This window comes from Ascaphus truei, chromosome 22 (assembly GCF_040206685.1).
Source record: "Ascaphus truei isolate aAscTru1 chromosome 22, aAscTru1.hap1, whole genome shotgun sequence".
NCBI classification, from domain to species: domain Eukaryota; kingdom Metazoa; phylum Chordata; class Amphibia; order Anura; family Ascaphidae; genus Ascaphus; species Ascaphus truei.
The window spans coordinates 12,952,800-12,972,019 of NC_134504.1; the positions used below are offsets into that span (position 1 = coordinate 12,952,800).

The 19,220-nt window shown below is 59.4% G+C and overlaps 1 protein-coding gene across 3 annotated transcripts in view; it reads right to left on the reverse strand.

Moving 5' to 3' along the window:
- LOC142472832 (ubiquitin carboxyl-terminal hydrolase 36-like) overlaps window positions 1-19,220 on the reverse strand; it is a 37,508-nt gene that overhangs the window by 15,425 nt on the left and 2,863 nt on the right. For 2 of the 3 annotated variants that reach the window (XM_075580019.1, XM_075580021.1), the window contains exons 2-5: window positions 12,848-13,109; window positions 11,954-12,172; window positions 11,581-11,691; window positions 8,294-8,396 (exon numbers count right to left, since the gene is read on the reverse strand). In XM_075580019.1, coding sequence (XP_075436134.1) covers window positions 8,294-8,396; window positions 11,581-11,691; window positions 11,954-12,172; window positions 12,848-13,100 — 686 coding nt within the window. In that variant the 5' untranslated portion in view covers window positions 13,101-13,109. Of the gene's footprint in view, window positions 1-8,293; window positions 8,397-11,580; window positions 11,692-11,953; window positions 12,173-12,847; window positions 13,110-13,707; window positions 14,009-19,220 lie in introns of those variants that run through there. The other variant, XM_075580020.1, reaches the window with a different exon arrangement.

The following is a 19,220-nucleotide window of genomic DNA, read 5'->3' on the forward strand; positions in this document are numbered from 1 at the left end:
GGGGTGAGGGCAGAGAGCGGGCAGTACGCGGGGGGGTGAGGGCAGAGAGCGGGCAGTACGCGGGTGAGTGAGGGCAGAGAGCGGGCAGTACGCGGGGGTGAGGGCAGAGAGCGGGCAGTACGCGGGGGGGTGAGGGCAGAGAGCGGGCAGTACGCGGGGGGGTGAGGGCAGAGAGCGGGCAGTACGCGGGGGGTGAAGGCAGAGAGCGGGCAGTACGCGGGGGGTGAGGGCAGAGAGCGGGCAGTACGCGGGGGGGTGAGGGCAGAGAGCGGGCAGTACGCGGGGGGGTGAGGGCAGAGAGCGGGCAGTACGCGGGGTGAGGGCAGAGAGCGGGCAGTACGCGGGGGGGTGAGGGCAGAGAGCGGGCAGTACGCGGGGGGGTGAGGGCAGAGAGCGGGCAGTACGCGGGGGGGTGAAGGCAGAGAGCGGGCAGTACGCGGGGGGTGAGGGCAGAGAGCGGGCAGTACGCGGGGGGGTGAGGGCAGAGAGCGGGCAGTACGCGGGGGTGAGGGCAGAGAGCGGGCAGTACGCGGGGGGTGAGGGCAGAGAGCGGGCAGTACGCAGGGGTGAGAGGGCAGAGAGCGGGCAGTACGCGGGGGGTGAGGGCAGAGAGCGGGCAGTACGCGGGGGGTGAGGGCAGAGAGCGGGCAGTACGCAGGGGTGAGAGGGCAGAGAGCGGGCAGTACGCCGGGGTGTGAGGGCAGAGAGCGGGCAGTACGCGGGGGGGTGAGGGCAGAGAGCGGGCAGTACGCGGGGGTGAGGGCAGAGAGCGGGCAGTACGCGGGGGGTGAGGGCAGAGAGCGGGCAGTACGCGGGGGGGTGAGGGCAGAGAGCGGGCAGTACGCAGGGGTGAGAGGGCAGAGAGCGGGCAGTACGCGGGGGGGTGAGGGCAGAGAGCGGGCAGCACGCGGGGGTGAGAGGGCAGAGAGCGGGCAGTACGCGGGGGGTGAGGGCAGAGAGCGGGCAGTACGCGGGGGGGTGAGGGCAGAGAGCGGGCAGTACGCGGGGGGGTGAGGGCAGAGAGCAGGCAGTACGCGGGGGTGAGGGCAGAGAGCGGGCAGTACGCGGGGGGGTGAGGGCAGAGAGCGGGCAGTACGCGGGGGGGTGAGGGCAGAGAGCGGGCAGTACGCGGGGGGTGAGGGCAGAGAGCGGGCAGTACGCGGGGGGTGAGGGCAGAGAGCGGACAGTACGCGGGGGTGTGAGGGCAGAGAGCGGGTAGTACGCGGGGGGGTGAGGGCAGAGAGCGGGCAGTACGCGGGGGGGTGAGGGCAGAGAGCGGGCAGTACGCGGGGGGGTGAAGGCAGAGAGCGGGCAGTACGCGGGGGGGTGAGGGCAGAGAGCGGGCAGTACGCGGGGGTGAGGGCAGAGTGCGGGCAGTACGCGGGGGGGTGAGGGCAGAGAGCGGGCAGTACGCGGGGGTGAGGGCAGAGAGCGGGCAGTACGCGGGGGGTGAGGGCAGAGAGCGGGCAGTACGCGGGGGGGTGAAGGCAGAGAGCGGGCAGTACGGGGGGGGTGAGGGCAGAGAGCGGGCAGTACGCGGGGGGGTGAAGGCAGAGAGCGGGCAGTACGCGGGGGGGTGAAGGCAGAGAGCGGGCAGTACGGGGGTGTGAGGGCAGAGAGCGGGCAGTACGCGGGGGGGTGAAGGCAGAGTGCGGGCAGTACGCGGGGGGGTGAAGGCAGAGTGCGGGCAGTACGCGGGGGGGTGAGGGCAGAGAGCGCGCAGTACGCGGGGGCGGGCAGAGAGCGGGCAGTACGCGGGGGTGAGGGCAGAGAGCGGGCAGTACGCGGGGGTGTGAGGGCAGAGAGCGGGCAGTACGCGGGGGGGTGAGGGCAGAGAGCGGGCAGTACGCGGGGGTGAGGGCAGAGAGCGGGCAGTACGCGGGGGGGTGAGGGCAGAGAGCGGGCAGTACGCGGGGGGTGAGGGCAGAGAGCGGGCAGTACGCGGGGGGTGAGGGCAGAGAGCGGGCAGTACGCGGGGGTGTGAGGGCAGAGAGCGGGCAGTACGCGGGGGGGTGAAGGCAGAGAGCGGGCAGTACGCGGGGGTGTGAGGGCAGAGAGCGGGCAGTACGCGGGGGTGAGGGCAGAGAGCGGGCTGTACGCGGGGGGGTGAGGGCAGAGAGCGGGCAGTACGCGGGGGGTGAGGGCAGAGAGCGGGCAGTACGCGGGGGGGTGAGGGCAGAGAGCGGGCAGTACGCGGGGGGTGAGGGCAGAGAGCGGGCAGTACGCGGGGGTGTGAGGGCAGAGAGCGGGCAGTACGCGGGGGTGTGAGGGCAGAGAGCGGGCAGTACGCGGGGGCGGGCAGAGAGCGGGCAGTACGCGGGGGGTGAGGGCAGAGAGCGGGCAGTACGCGGGGGGGTGAGGGCAGAGAGCGGGCAGTACGCGGGGGGTGAGGGCAGAGAGCGGGCAGTACGCGGGGGGTGAGGGCAGAGAGCGGGCAGTACGCGGGGGGGTGAAGGCAGAGAGCGGGCAGTACGGGGGGGGTGAGGGCAGAGAGCGGGCAGTACGCGGGGGGTGAGGGCAGAGAGCGGGCAGTACGCGGGGGGTGAGGGCAGAGAGCGGGCAGTACGCGGGGGGTGAGGGCAGAGAGCGGGTAGTACGGGGGGGTGTGAGGGCAGAGAGCGGGCAGTACGCGGGGGGTGAGGGCAGAGAGCGGGCAGTACGCGGGGGGTGAGGGCAGAGTGCGGGCAGTACGCGGGGGGGTGAGGGCAGAGTGCTGGCAGTACGGGGGGTGTGAGGGCAGAGAGCGGGCAGCACGCGGGGGGTGAGGGCAGAGAGCGGGCAGTACGCGGGGGGTGAGGGCAGAGAGCGGGCAGTACGCGGGGGGGTGAGGGCAGAGAGCGGGCAGTACGCGGGGGGGTGAGGGCAGAGAGCGGGCAGTACGCGGGGGGTGAGGGCAGAGAGCGGGCAGTACGGGGGGTGTGAGGGCAGAGAGCGGGCAGTACGCGGGGGGTGAGGGCAGAGAGCGGGCAGTACGCGGGGGGGTGAGGGCAGAGAGCGGGCAGTACGCGGGGGGTGAGGGCAGAGAGCGGGCAGTACGCGGGGGGTGAGGGCAGAGTGCGGGCAGTACGCGGGGGCGGGCAGAGAGCGGGCAGTACGCGGGGGGTGAGGGCAGAGAGCGGGCAGCACGCGGGGGCGGGCAGAGAGCGGGCAGTACGCGGGGGGGTGAGGGCAGAGAGCGGGCAGTACGCGGGGGGGTGAGGGCAGAGAGCGGGCAGTACGCGGGGGTGTGAGGGCAGAGAGCGGGCAGTACGCGGGGGGTGAGGGCAGAGAGCGGGCAGTACGCGGGGGTGAGGGCAGAGAGCGGGCAGTACGCGGGGGGTGAGGGCAGAGAGCGGGCAGTACGCGGGGGGGTGAGGGCAGAGAGCGGGCAGTACGCGGGGGGTGAGGGCAGAGAGCGGGCAGTACGCGGGGGGGTGAAGGCAGAGAGCGGGCAGTACGCGGGGGTGAGGGCAGAGAGCGGGCAGTACGCGGGGGGGTGAGGGCAGAGAGCGGGCAGTACGCGGGGGGGTGAGGGCAGAGAGCGGGCAGTACGCGGGGGGGTGAGGGCAGAGAGCGGACAGTACGCGGGGGGCGAGGGCAGAGAGCGGGCAGTACGCGGGGTCTGAGGGCAGAGAGCGGGCAGTACGCGGGGGGTGTGAGGGCAGAGAGCGGGCAGTACGCGGGGGGTGTGAGGGCAGAGAGCGGGCAGAACGCGGGGTCTGAGGGCAGAGAGCGGGCAGTACGCGGGGGTGAGGGCAGAGAGCGGGCAGAACGCGGGGTCTGAGGGCAGAGAGCGGGCAGTACGCGGGGGGGTGAGGGCACAGAGCGGGCAGTACGCGGGGGTGAGGGCAGAGAGCGGGCAGTACGCGGGGGTGAGGGCAGAGAGCGGGCAGTACGCGGGGGGGTGAGGGCAGAGAGCGGGCAGTACGCGGGGGGTGAGGGCAGAGAGCGGGCAGTACGCGGGGGGGTGAGGGCAGAGAGCGGGCAGTACGCAGGGGGTGAGGGCAGAGAGCGGGCAGTACGCGGGGGTGTGAGGGCAGAGAGCGGGCAGTACGTGGGGGGTGAGGGCAGAGAGCGGGCAGTACGCGGGGGGGTGAAGGCAGAGAGCGGGCAGTACGCGGGGGGGTGAGGGCAGAGAGCGGGCAGTACGCGGGGGCGGGCAGAGAGCGGGCAGTACGGGGGTGTGAGGGCAGAGAGCGGGCAGAACGCGGGGTCTGAGGGCAGAGAGCGGGCAGTACGCGGGGGGGTGAGGGCAGAGAGCGGGCAGTACGCGGGGGTGAGTGAGGGCAGAGAGCGGGCAGTACGCGGGGGTGAGGGCAGAGAGCGGGCAGTACGCGGGGGGGTGAGGGCAGAGAGCGGGCAGTACGCGGGGGTGAGGGCAGAGAGCGGGCCGTACGCGGGGGTGTGAGGGCAGAGAGCGGGCAGTACGCGGGGGGGTGAGGGCAGAGAGCGGGCAGTACGCGGGGTGAGGGCAGAGAGCGGGCAGTACGCGGGGGGGTGAGGGCAGAGAGCGGGCAGTACGCGGGGGGTGAGGGCAGAGAGCAGGCAGTACGCGGGGGGGTGAGGGCAGAGAGCGGGCAGTACGCGGGGGGGTGAGGGCAGAGAGCGGGCAGTACGTGGGGGGGTGAGGGCAGAGAGCGGGCAGTACGTGGGGGGGTGAGGGCAGAGAGCGGGCAGAGAGCAGGCAGTACGCGGGGGTGTGAGGGCAGAGAGCGGGCAGTACGCGGGGGTGTGAGGGCAGAGAGCGGGCAGTACGCGGGGGTGTGAGGGCAGAGAGCGGGCTGTACGCGGGGGGGTGAGAGCAGAGAGCGGGCAGTACGGGGGGTGTGAGGGCAGAGAGCGGGCAGTACGCGGGGGGTGAGGGCAGAGAGCGGGCAGTACGCGGGGGGTGAGGGCAGAGAGCGGGCAGTACGCGGGGGTGTGAGGGCAGAGAGCGGGCTGTACGCGGGGGGGTGAGAGCAGAGAGCGGGCAGTACGGGGGGTGTGAGGGCAGAGAGCGGGCAGTACGCGGGGTGTGAGGGCAGAGAGCGGGCAGTACGCGGGGGGGCGAGGGCAGAGAGCGGGTAGTACGCGGGGGTGAGGGCAGAGAGTGGGCAGTACGCGGGGGGTGAGGGCAGAGAGAGGGCAGTACGCAGGGGTGAGGGCAGAGAGCGGGCAGTACGCAGGGGTGAGGGCAGAGTGCGGGCAGTACGCGGGGGGGTGAGGGCAGAGAGCGGGCAGTACGCGGGGGTGTGAGGACAGAGTGCGGGCAGCACGCGGGGGGGTGAGGGCAGAGAGCGGGCAGTACGCGGGGGGTGAGGGCAGAGAGCGGGTAGTACGCGGGGGTGAGGGCAGAGAGTGGGCAGTACGCGGGGGGTGAGGGCAGAGTGCGGGCAGTACGCGGGGGTGAGGGCAGAGAGCGGGCAGTACGCGGGGGTGTAAGGGCAGAGAGCGGGCAGTACGCGGGGGTGAGGGCAGAGAGCGGGCAGTACGCGGGGGGTGAGGGCAGAGAGCGGGTAGTACGCGGGGGGTGAGGGCAGAAAGCGGGCAGTACGCGGGGGGTGAGGGCAGAGTGCGGGCAGTACGCAGGGGTGAGGGCAGAGAGCGGGCAGTACGCAGGGGTGAGGGCAGAGAGCGGGCAGTACGTGGGGGGGTGTGAGGGCAGAGAGCGGGCAGTACGCGGGGGGGTGAGGGCAGAGTGCGGGCAGTACGCGGGGGTGAGGGCAGAGAGCGGGCAGTACGCGGGGGTGAGGGCAGAGAGCGGGCAGTACGCGGGGGTGTGAGGGCAGAGAGCGGGCAGTACGCGGGGGGGGTGAGGGCAGAGACCGGGTAGTACGCGGGGGGGTGAGGGCAGAGAGCGGGCAGTACGCGGGGGGGTGAGGGCAGAGAGCGGGCAGTACGCGGGGGGTGAGGGCAGAGAGCGGGCAGTACGCGGGGGGTGAGGGCAGAGTGCGGGCAGTACGCAGGGGTGAGGGCAGAGAGCGGGCAGTACGTGGGGGGGTGAGGGCAGAGAGCGGGCAGTACGCGGGGTTGGGGGGTGAGGGCAGAGCGGACAGTTTGCAGTGGGGGTGATGGGAAAAGCGGGCGAGTTAGGACAGAAGCAATAGAAGTGGTGTAGCGGTCAGCGCAAGGTGTTGAACTCAAAAAATAAAAGATAGTGAAATACACAAAATGAATGCATGTATTGGATAGACATAGTTGGTCTTAAGGTCAGAGGGGGGGGGAAGGGGAGAGGGGGGAGGGGGAAGGGGAGAGGGGGGAGGGGGAGGGAGGGTAATGGAAGAGAAAGGGTGGAGAACAGATAATGGTGTTTATAGTGATACTAAAATGATGGAAACAATAAACATATGTTTCAATGACTCACACGGCCTTGTGTGAGACTCTTCCCTCAGAGGAGAAAGGAAGTAGTGGGATATTGCATATATCCTCTAATAATGAGAAATAATCAAGAAGAGAAACTCACACGGCCCTGTGGGAGACCCTTCTCTCAGTGAATGGGGTTAATCTGATAGGAATCAGTCTCGTCTTCCTCTCAATAACTCCCAATGGAGGCAATGCGGGAATGGCTCCTCTCCCAGGTGCCCGTATACCAAGAAACGGGCAAAGCCTGGATTAGTAGCGATAAAGGTTTATTACAGCAAATAAAATGTATAAAAACCGGGGGGGAGGATCTTTCCGGAAGTCCGGCGGCTGGCTCGGTCCCTCCGGCAGGGAACTACGCGTTTCGCAAGTGATGCTTCGTCAGGTTCCCTTCATTGTGTGAGGGACCCAGGCAGCCGCCGGACTTCCGGAAACATCCTCCCCCCCGGTCCCGCTGTCGGACGCGCTGGCGGGAGCTCAACTGGAAGGAAAAGGTCCGCCGGACAGACCCACGGCTGGCATCGGGCTGTTTGTTCATTTTGTGTGAGTGCTACATCGTTTTTACACATTTTATTTGCTGTAATAAACCTTTATCGCTACTAATCCAGGCTTTGCCCGTTTCTTGGTATACGGGCACCTGGGAGAGGAGCCATTCCCGCATTGCCTCCATTGGGAGTTATTGAGAGGAAGACGAGACTGATTCCTATCAGATTAACCCCATTCACTGAGAGAAGGGTCTCACACAAGGCCGTGTGAGTTTCTCTTCTTGATTATTCCTCATTATTAGAGGATATATGCAATATCCCACTACTTCCTTTCTCCTCTGAGGGAAGAGTCTCACACAAGGCCGTGTGAGTCATTGAAACATATGTTTATTGTTTCCATCATTTTAGTATCACTATAAACACCATTATCTGTTCTCCACCCTTTCTCTTCCATTACCCTCCCTCCCCCTCCCCCCTCTCCCCTCCTCTCCCCTTCCCCCCCCCCTCTGACCTTAAGACCAACTATGTCTATCCAATACATGCATTCATTTTGTGTATTTCACCATCTTTTATTTTTTGAGTTCAACACCTTGCGCTGACCGCTACACCACTTCTATTGCCGCTATAAGAAGATCTCTGGCTTCATCTTCTCCTTGGTCCAGCCACAGAAACACAACAAGGGCTAGTATACACTCTTTTTTTTTTGGTTTTACACTAGCCCACAGGCGTTATATTTTTATACGCCATATAAAGTAGGGAGCGCGCCAGATTCACCTTCTGAGTTAGGACAGAGAGCGGGCGGTACCCGGGGTTGTGAGGGCAGAGTGGGCAGTACCCGGGGTTGTGAGGGCAGAGTGGGCAGTACCCGGGGGTTGTGAGGGCAGAGTGGGCAGTACCCGGGGGTGTGAGGGCAGAGTGGGCAGTACCCGGGGGTGTGAGGGCAGAGTGGGCAGTACCCGGGGGTGTGAGGGCAGAGTGGGCAGTACCCTGGGGTGTGAGGGCAGAGTGGGCAGTACCCGGGGGTGTGAGGGCAGAGTGGGCAGTACCCGGGGGTGTGAGGGCAGAGTGGGCAGTACCCGGGGTTGTGAGGGCAGAGTGGGCAGTAACCGGGGGTGTGAGGGAAGAGAGAGCAGCAACCAGGGGTGTGAGGGCAGAGAGTGGTCAGTACCAAGAGGTGTGAAGGAAGAGGACGCCAATACCCGGGGGGGTGTGAGGGCACAGAGGGGGCAGCACCCGGGGGGAGGGAAGAGAGCGGGCAGCACCCAGGGGGCGAGCAGTACCCGCAGGTGGGGGCAGAGAGCGGGCAGCACCGGGGGTGTGAGGGCAGAAAGCGGGGCAGCACCATGGGGGTGTGAGGGCAGAGAGCGGGCAGTAACCTGGGGTGCGAGGGCAGAGAGCAGGCAGCACCGGGGGTGAGGACAGAAAGCGGGCAGCACCCGGGGTTGTGAGGGCAGAGTGGGCAGTACATGGGAGGTCAGTCGGTCACTTACTTGGTGTATCCGTTCAGACAGGCCTTCTGCATGGCGTCAATGGTGTAGCGCAGAAACTCGTGTGCGTCCTCCTGACTTCCGAAGCGGAAGTGACGAGCGATCTCTGTAATAAGATTTAGTGAGTGGGGGGGTTAGTATGTATGTATGTGTGTGTATGTGTGTATGTATGTATGTATGTATGTAAGTGTGTAAGTGTGTAAGTGTGTAAGTGTGTAGGTGTGTGTGTGTGTGTGTGTGTGTGTGTGTGTGTGTGTGTGTGTGTGTGTGTGTGTGTGTGTGTGTGTGTGTAGTGCTTCACAGCAGTTATGCACGTGACAATCATATAAATAACAAATAATACAAATAACACATAATGGGAATAAGTGTTTCAGTCGTAAAAGTAACATTAGGAAAAGGAGTCCCTGCTCCGAAGAGCTTACAATCTAATTGTTAGGTAGGAGAACGTACAGAGACAGTAGGAGGGCGTTTAGGTAAGTGCGTCTACAGGGGGCCAAGCATTATGTATCATGTGTATAGTATTAGCCACAGTGCTATTCATATGCTTCGTTAAGCAAGTGTGTCTTAAGGTGGGTCTTAAAGGTGGATAGAGAGGGTGCTAGTCGGGTACTGAGGGGAAGGGCATTCCAGAGGTGTGGGGCAGTCAGTGAGAAAGGTTTAAGGCAGGAGAGGGCTTTACATACAAAGGGGTAGAGAGAAGACATCCTTGAGCAGAACGCAAGAGTCGGGATGGTGCATAGCGAGAAATTAGGGCTGAGATGTAAGGAGGGGCAGAAGAGTGTAAAGCTTTAAAAGTGAGGAGAAGAATTGAGTGTGAGATGCGGGATTTGATAGGAAGCCAGGAGAGGGATTTCAGCAGGGGAGACGCGGAGACAGATTTAGGAAAAAATAGAGTAGAGTGATTCTGGCAGCAGCGTTAAGGATAGATTGTAGGGGAGACAGGTGAGAGGCAGGAAGGACGGACAGCAGGAGGTTACAGTAGTAGAGACGGGAGAGAATGAGGGCCTGAGTCAGAGTTTTAGCAGTTGAGCAACAGAGGAAAGGGCGTATCTTTGTAATATTGTGGAGAAAAAAAGCAACAGGTTTTAGCTACCTTTTGAATGTGAGGGGCGAATGTGAGAGAGAAGTCAAGTGTGACCCCTAGGCAGCGTGCTTGGGCTACCGGTGAATGATGGTACTTCCAACAGTAATATGGAAGGAGGTAGTAGGGCCAGGTTTGGGAGGAAGTATGAGGAGCTCTGTTTTTGACATGTTAAGTTTAAGTCGGCGGAGGGCCATCCAGGATGATATCGCAGAGAGACATTCAGAAAATTTAGTCTGTACAGCAGGTGTAAGGTCAGGGGTAGAAAGGTAAATGTGTGTGTAGTCAGCATAGAGGTGATATTTAAACCCAAGAGATGTGATTAGGTCACCTAGAAAGAGTGTCTAAAGAGAAAAGAGAAGAGGTCCCAGTACAGAGCCCTGGGGTACCCCCAGAGAGAGATCGACAAAGGAGGTGGTGTTCGCAAAAGAGACACAGAGTACGCTGGGAGAGGTAAGATGAGATCCAGGATAGAGCTTTGTTACGAACACCAAGAGTATGGAGAAGGTGAAGGGGAAGAGGGTGGTCCACGGTGTCAAATGCTGCAGAGAGGTCGAGTAATATGAGCAGAGTGTAATGACCTCTGTCTTTGGCAGCATGGAGGTCATCAGTTATTTTAGTGAGGGCTGTTTCAGTGGAGTGAGCAGTGCAGAAGCCAGATTGTAGAGGGACTAGGAGAGAATAGGTGTTGAGAAAGTGGAGCAAGCGAGAGAATACAAGATGTTCAAGGAGTTTAGAGGTAAAGGGCAGGAGGGAGACAGGTCGATAGTTAGAAAGACAGGTAGGGTCAAGCTTGCTGTTTTTGAGTAATGGTATAATTGTTATATGTTTGAAAAAGGAGGGAAAGGTTCCAGAGCAGAGGGAGGAGTTAAAAATATGTGTGAGCGTAGGGAATATAATAAGGGTTAGTGAGTGTGGGGAGGGGGTGAGTGTGGGGAGGGGGTGAGTGTAGGGAGGGGGTGAGTGTAGGGAGGGGGTGAGTGTAGGGAGGGGGTGAGTGTAGGGAGGGCGTGAGTGTAGGGAGGGCGTGAGTGTAGGCAGGGGGTGAGTGTAGGCAGGGGGTGAGGGTGGGGAGGGGGTGAGGGTGGGGAGGGGGTGAGTGTAGGCAGGGGGTGAGTGTAGGCAGGGGGTGAGTGTAGGCAGGGGGTGAGGGTGGGGATGGGGTGAGGGTGGGGGTGGGGAGGGGGTGAGGGTGGGGAGGGGGTGAGGGTGGGGAGGGGGTGAGGGTGGAACAGTGAGTGGAGCGGGGTGGTGGTTAGTTAGGTGAGGGGGGTGGGTGGTGGTTAGAGAGGTGGGTGGGTGGTGGTTAGAGAGGTGGGTGGGTGGTGGTTAGAGAGGTGGGTGGGTGTTAGCAAGAGTGGGAAGATAGAGAATCCTCCTCAGCATGATACAGCGTCTCCCAGTGACAGTAATGTATACAGAACGTGCAGCATCCCGGTGATATCAGCACAACTCAGTGACACCCGGCTAACCCGCCGGCACCCTACTGTGACCAGGAGAAAGCAACTCCCTCCCTCCTCTACAGCCCCCCTCGCCTAATTCCCCTGTCCTCCCCAGCAGCCCCCCTCTCCTAATTCCCCTCTCCCTCCCCAGCAGCCCCCCCCCCGCCTAATTCCCATCTACCTCCCCAGCAGCCCCCCACTACTAATTCCCCTCTCCCTCCCCAGCAGCCCCCACCGCCTAATTCCCCTCTACCTCCCCAGCAGACCCACTCTCCTAATTCCCCTCCCCAGCAGCCCCCCTCTCCTAATTCCTCTCCCCAGCAGCCCCCCTCTCCTAATTCCTCCTCCCCAGCAGCCCCCCTCTCCTAATTCCCCTCTCCCTCCCCAGCAGCCCCCCTCTCCTAATTCCCCTCTCCCTCCCCAGCAGCCCCCTCGCTCCCTCTACCTCCCCAGCAGCCCCCCTCGCCTAATTCCCCTCTACCTCCCCAGCAGCCCCCCACGACTAATTCCCATCTACCTCCCCAGCATCCCCCTTGCCTAATTCCCCTCTACCTCCCCAGCATCCCCCCTCTCCTAATTCCCCTCTCCCTCCCCAGCAGCCCCCCTCGCCTAATTCCCCTCTACCTCCCCAGCAGCCCCTCTCCTAATACCCCTCTACCTCCCCAGCAGCCCCCCTGCCATAATTCCCCTCTCTCCCTCCCCAGCAGCCCCCTCCCATAATTCCCCTCTCTCCCTCCCCAACAACCCCCCTCTCGTGGGGTCCTTACTCTTCAGCTCTCGGATGAACGAGACGGGTTTGATGGCGTTCCCGCTGTTCGCGAATGCTTGGATAAGGTGGTTCTGCATAATACAGAGCATGCAGAACCCCCCCTGCTGACCTGCAAAGGGGAGGAAAGTGGCAGTTACAGGATGGGAGTGGGGGAGACGCATTCACGTCCTGGATCGTTCCACTCCCCACGCGTTCCACTCCCCACGCGTTCCACTCCCCACGCGTTCCACTCCCCACGCGTTCCACTCCCCACGCGTTCCACTCCTGTAACACTACACACAGACCTTTTCACTGCAAACTAACACACCATGCAAAGCAGCGCACCGCAGCACAATGTGACCTGGGCACCCCCGGCTCTTGCGGACACTTACAGTTGCGGCTGTGCTCCTTGGACAGCAGGTAGTTAGCCAGCGGAGGGGTGTAGGTCAGACACTGCACCGTGGAGTTCAGGAAGCAGGTGTTGCCCAGATTCTGGAGCCCGGCTCCCACCCTGCAAACACGCTCCCACTTCATGGACAGCTTGTCTGCCTGGAACAGAACCTTCTGAGGGGACAGGAAGCCATCGGAGCCACCGGGGGTAAGGTCCCAACCTGAAGCACAGGGGACGCGATTTGAGGAATAAGACACGGCTATTGTGGTGGACACGGTGGCTGGGGCCTCTTTGCAGAAGAGAAACAAGCTGCACATGTCAATCACACGGGCTCCAGGCGAGGCTCCGGCTTCTTTCCCATCATTTCCCCCTCCGCCATCTTTTTATTATCTAAACAAGGGGGTGGGGCGACTCCAGCCCTCAAGGGCCACCAATAGTCCAGCTATTAGGGCTAGCCCTGCTTCAGCACAGGTGGCTCAAATAAAGGATATACTTAAGACCTGACCTGTTGGTGCCCCCTGGCGACTGGAGTTGGGCCACCCCATGACCTACACTAGCCGTCCAATTACTTTCCAACAACTGGATGGACAAAGCGTGCGTGAGAGCGAGAGGACCGGCCAGGGGGAACGGCGGCAGAAGATGTGTCCTGGTGTCTGCAGGGGCTCTCAGGCCCAGATTCACTAAATGGTGGAAAGGCGTAAGGCCCCTTATAGCCTATTCAAATTGTTTTAGGTGAACGGGCTGCAAAGTAGCTCGTGTCTCAGCACCGTTTAGAAACCTGGGCCCGTCGGGCACATTCAATTTGGCGTCGCAACACATACAATGTCTCCCTACATCTGGTGTGATCACCCACGAATGTTAGGATGGAGGAGTATCCAGCACCCCCCCAACATACTCTGCCTCCTGATCTGGGTCCCCTCCAGGATCCTGTGCGGGGCGCCGGAGGGGGATCTGGGGTTCAGCAGCACATATTTGCTTTTCAGGGTCTCCAGCTGGTAGTAGAAACACTTGGTGGCCGGCTGAAACTCGATCTTCTGCAGGAGGATCTTCTTGGCCGAGGAAGCCAGCAGCTTCCCCAGCTCCCCGTCCTCGGAGGAGTCCTTCCGGCCCGGCTTCAGGGCGTCCTTCAGCTTCTCCACAATGGGCATGTTGCATCACTGAGGGAAGAGGGGCAGGAGGTCAGACAGACACACGGGCCCCCTCCCTCCCCCATGGAAGTCCCCTACACGCTTGCTCTCCACATGTCCTGGACGTAAACTCACTTCCTTAACCCTCCTGCTGCTGGAGGAAGCCTGCAAGGCACCGAGGAGCAGCAAAAGTGTGAAGAAAGTCAGCAGACCGCAAACAACCCCCCCCCCCCCCATCTCACTAAACACGTACGGACAGCACCCACTTATCTTGCAAGCACCCACTCTAATCCCGTATAATGGGCAAGGGCTCCGCAATATGCAACCCTAAAACTAGCGCTGCCTTGATCCTACAGGCTAAAATACTGACAAATCACATCACGTGTTAGGTTTTAAGTACACACACAGTATTGCAAAGGTATGTGTGTGTGTGTGTATACATATATATACATATACATATATATGCACACACAAATATATATACGTATGTGTGATGTATACGTGTCTCTCTCGCTTTCTCTATAAACAAACACACATACGGGTGTGTGCTGATAGATAAACACACACATACATATACAGTACACACACCTCTCTGCCTTACAGCGCTTACAGGCTAATCAGTTAGTACCTGATGCCGCTGTATCCCAAGGTCACATGGATCAGGTAGTGGACTAGTCTCCCACGTCAGAGGCCAGTGGCTATAACAATAGTGCCCCTCGGGCTGCTGTCAGGCTCAGTACATGCCTCCCCCACCCCCTCTGCCCCAAAGAGTCTCCGGCTGCTGTGAAATGCCGAGAGGAGGAGTCAGAGAGTCCGTGTCACACACCGAGGCTCGCTCTCCCCAGCAGCTGTGTGTGTGGGACACTGGGACACTTGCTGCAGTGAAGGCATGGCCAGAACTCTGACTGGCAGAGGCACCAGCCAATCACATGCACAATACAGCAGCTGCACTGGTGTCCTCCATTTCTGCAAACAGCCAATAGCAGCAAGTGGGAGGCCGGACTCCGGGCATCACCCAGACACATTGTATCACACAGTGACTCCGGGCATCACCCAGACACATTGTATCACACAGTGACTCCGGGCATCACCCAGACACATTGTATCACACAGTGACTCCGAGCATCGCCCAGACACATTGTATCACACAGTGACTCCGAACATCGCCCAGACACATTGTATCACACAGTGACTCCGAGCATCACCCAGACACATTGTATCACAGAGTGACTCCGGGCATCACCCAGACACATTGTATCACACAGTGACTCCGAGCATCGCCCAGACACATTGTATCACAGAGTGACTCCGGGCATCACCCAGACACATTGTATCACACAGTGACTCCGGGCATCACCCAGACACATTGTATCACGTGACTCCGAGCATCACCCAGACACATTGTATCACACAGCGACTCCGAGCATCACCCAGACATATTGTATCACAGAGTGACTCCGGGCATCACCCAGACACATTGTATCACACAGTGACTCCGGGCATCACCCAGACACATTGTATCACGTGACTCCGGGCATCACCCAGACACATTGTATCACACAGTGACTCCGGGCATCACCCAGGCACATTGTATCACAGAGTGACTCCGGCCATCGCCCAGACACATTGTATCACAGAGTGACTCAGAGCATCACCCAGACACATTGTATCACACAGTGACTCCGAGCATCACCCAGGCACATTGTATCACACAGTGACTCCGGGCATCACCCAGACACATTGTATCACAGTGACTCAGAGCATCACCCAGACACATTGTATCACACAGCGACTCAGAGCATCGCCCAGACACATTGTATCACAGAGTGACTCCGAGCATCGCCCAGACACATTGTATCACAGAGTGACTCCGAGCATCACCCAGACACATTGTATCACACAGCGACTCCGGGCATCGCCCAGACACATTGTATCACACAGTGACTCCGGGCATCACTCAGACACATTGTATCACACAGTGACTCCGAGCATCGCCCAGACACATTGTATCACAGAGTGACTCCGGGCATCACCCAGACACATTGTATCACAGAGTGACTCCGGGCATCACCCAGACACATTGTATCACAGAGTGACTCCGAGCATCACCCAGACACATTGTATCACAGAGTGACTCCGAGCATCACCCAGACACATTGTATCACACAGTGACTCCGGGCATCACCCAGACACATTGTATCACACAGTGACATCGAGCATCACCCAGACACATTGTATCACACAGTGACTCCGAGCATCGCCCAGACACATTGTATCACAGAGTGACTCCGGGCATCACCCACACACATTGTATCACAGTGACTCCGAGCATCACCCAGACACATTGTATCACACAGTGATTTCGAGCATCGCCCAGACACATTGTATCACACAGTGACTCCGAGCATCACCCAGACACATTGTATCACACAGTGACTCCGAGCATCGCCCAGACACATTGTATCACAGTGACACCGAGCATCACCCAGACACATTGTATCACTCAGTGACTCAGAGCATCGCCCAGACACATTGCATCACAGTGACTCCGAGCATCACCCAGACACATTGTATCACACAGTGACTCCGAGCATCACCCAGACACATTGTATCACAGAGTGACTCCGAGCATCACCCAGACACATTGTATCACAGAGTGACTCCGGGCATCACCCAGACACATTGTATCACTCAGTGACTCCGAGCATCACCCAGACACATTGTATCACAGAGTGACTCCGGGCATCGCCCAGACACATTGTATCACACAGTGACTCAGAGCATCGCCCAGACACATTGTATCACACAGTGACTCCGAGCATCACCCAGACACATTGTATCACACAGTGACTCAGAGCATCACCCAGACACATTGTATCACACAGTGACTCCGAGCATCACCCAGACACATTGTATCACACAGTGGCTCCGAGCATCACCCAGACACATTGTATCACACAGTTACTCCGAGCATCACCCAGACACATTGTATCACTCAGTGACTCCGAGCATCACCCAGACACATTGTATCACAGAGTGACTCCGAGCATCGCCCAGACACATTGTATCACTCAGTGACTCCGAGCATCGCCCAGACACATTGTATCCCAGAGTGACTCCGAGCATCACCCAGACACATTGTATCACACAGTGACTCCGGGCATCACCCAGACACATTGTATCACACAGTGACTCCGAGCATCACCCAGACACATTGTATCACACAGTGACTCCGAGCATCGCCCAGACACATTGTATCACACAGTGACTCCGAGCATCGCCCAGACACATTGTATCACACAGTGACTCCGAGCATCACCCAGACACATTGTATCACAGAGTGACTCCGAGCATCACCCAGACACATTGTATCACACAGTGACTCCGAGCATCACCCAGACACATTGTATCACACAGTGACTCCGAGCATCGCCCAGGCACATTGTATCACACAGTGACTCCGAGCATCACCCAGACACATTGTATCACACAGTGACTGCGAGCATCACCCAGACACATTGTATCACACAGTGACTCCGAGCATTACCCAGACACATTGTATCACACAGTGACACCGAGCATCACCCAGACACATTGTATCACACAGTGACTCCGGGCATCACCCAGACACATTGTATCACAGAGTGACTCCGGGCATCACCCGGACACATTGTATCACACAGTGACTCCGAGCATCACCTAGACACATTGTATCACACAGTGACTCCGAGCATCACCCAGACACATTGTATCACACAGTGACTCCGAGCATCACCCAGACACATTGTATCACAGAGTGACTCCGAGCATCACCCAGACACATTGTATCACACAGTGACTCCGAGCATCACCCAGACACATTGTATCACAGAGTACTCCGAGCATCACCCAGACACATTGTATCACACAGTGACTCCGAGCATCGCCCAGACACATTGTATCACACAGTGACTCAGAGCATCACCCAGACACATTGTATCACACAGTGACTCCGAGCATCACCCAGACACATTGTATCACACAGTGACTCCGGGCATCACCCAGACACATTGTATCACACAGTGACTCCGGGCATCACCCAGACACATTGTATCACACAGTGACTCCGGGCATCACCCAGACACATTGTATCACACAGTGACTCCGAGCATCACCCAGACACATTGTATCACACAGTGACTCCGAGCATCGCCCAGACACATTGTATCACACAGTGACTCCGAGCATTACCCAGACACATTGTATCACACAGTGAGTCCGGGCATCACCCAGACACATTGTATCACACAGTGACTCCAAGCATCGCCCAGACACATTGTATCACGTGACTCCGAGCATCGCCCAGGCACATTGTATCACACAGTGACTCCGGGCATCACCCAGGCACATTGTATCACGTGACTCCGAGCATCACCCAGACACATTGTATCACACAGTGACTCCGAGCATCACCCAGACACATTGTATCACACAGTGACTCCGGGCATCACCCAGACACATTGTATCACACAGTGACTCCGAGCATCACCCAGACACATTGTATCACACAGTGACTCCGAGCATCGCCCAGACACATTGTATCACACAGTGACTCCGAGCATTACCCAGACACATTGTATCACACAGTGACTCCGGGCATCACCCAGACACATTGTATCACACAGTGACTCCAAGCATCGCCCAGACACATTGTATCACGTGACTCCGAGCATCGCCCAGGCACATTGTATCACACAGTGACTCCGGGCATCACCCAGGCACATTGTATCACGTGACTCCGAGCATCACCCAGACACATTGTATCACACAGTGACTCCGAGCATCACCCAGACACATTGTATCACGTGACTCCGAGCATCGCCCAGGCACATTGTATCACACAGTGACTCCGGGCATCGCCCAGGCACATTGTATCACACAGTGACTCCGGGCATCGCCCAGGCACATTGTATCACGTGACTCCGAGCATCGCCCAGACACATTGTATCACACAGTGACTCCGAGCATCGCCCAGACACATTGTATCATACAGTGACTCCGGGCATCACCCAGACACATTGTATCACGTGACTCCGGGCATCACCCAGACACATTGTATCACGTGACTCCGGGCAGCGCCCAGACACATTGTATCACAGAGTGACTCCGAGCATCACCCAGACACATTGTATCAAACTGTGACTCCGAGCATCGCCCAGACACATTGTATCACACAGTGACTCCGGGCATCGCCCAGACACATTGTATCACACAGTGACTCCGAGCATCACCCAGACACATTGTATCACACAGTGACTCCGAGCATCGCCCAGACACATTGTATCACAGAGTGACTCCGAGCATCACCCAGACACATTGTATCACACAGTGACTCCGAGCATTGCCCAGACACATTGTATCACACAGTGACTCCGAGCATCGCCCAGACACATTGTATCACATGCTGACTCCGAGCATCACCCAGACACATTGTATCACACAGTGACTCCGAGCATCACCCAGACACATTGTATCACACAGTGACTCCGAGCATCGCCCAGACACATTGTATCACACAGTGACTCCGAGCATCGCCCAGACACATTGTATCACACAGTGACTCCGGGCATCGCCCAGACACATTGTATCACACAGTGACTCCGAGCATCGCCCAGGCACATTGTATCACACAGTGACTCCGAGCATCGCCCAGACACATTGTATCACAGAGTGACTCAGAGCATCACCCAGACACATTGTATCACACTGTGACTCCGAGCATCGCCCAGACACATTGTATCACACAGTGACTCCGGGCATCACCCAGACACATTGTATCACACAGTGACTCCGAGCATCGCCCAGACACATTGTATCACACAGTGACTCTGAGAATCACCCAGACACATTGTATCACAGAGTGACTCCGAGCATCACCCAGACACATTGTATCACAGAGTGACTCCGGGCATCACCCAGACACATTGTATCACACAGTGATTCCGAGCATCGTCCGGACACATTGTATCACACAGCGACTCCGAGCATCATCCAGACACATTGTATCACACAGTGACTCCGAGCATCGCCCAGACACATTGTATCACACAGTGACTCCGAGCATCGTCCGGACACATTGTATTACACAGCGACTCCGAGCAT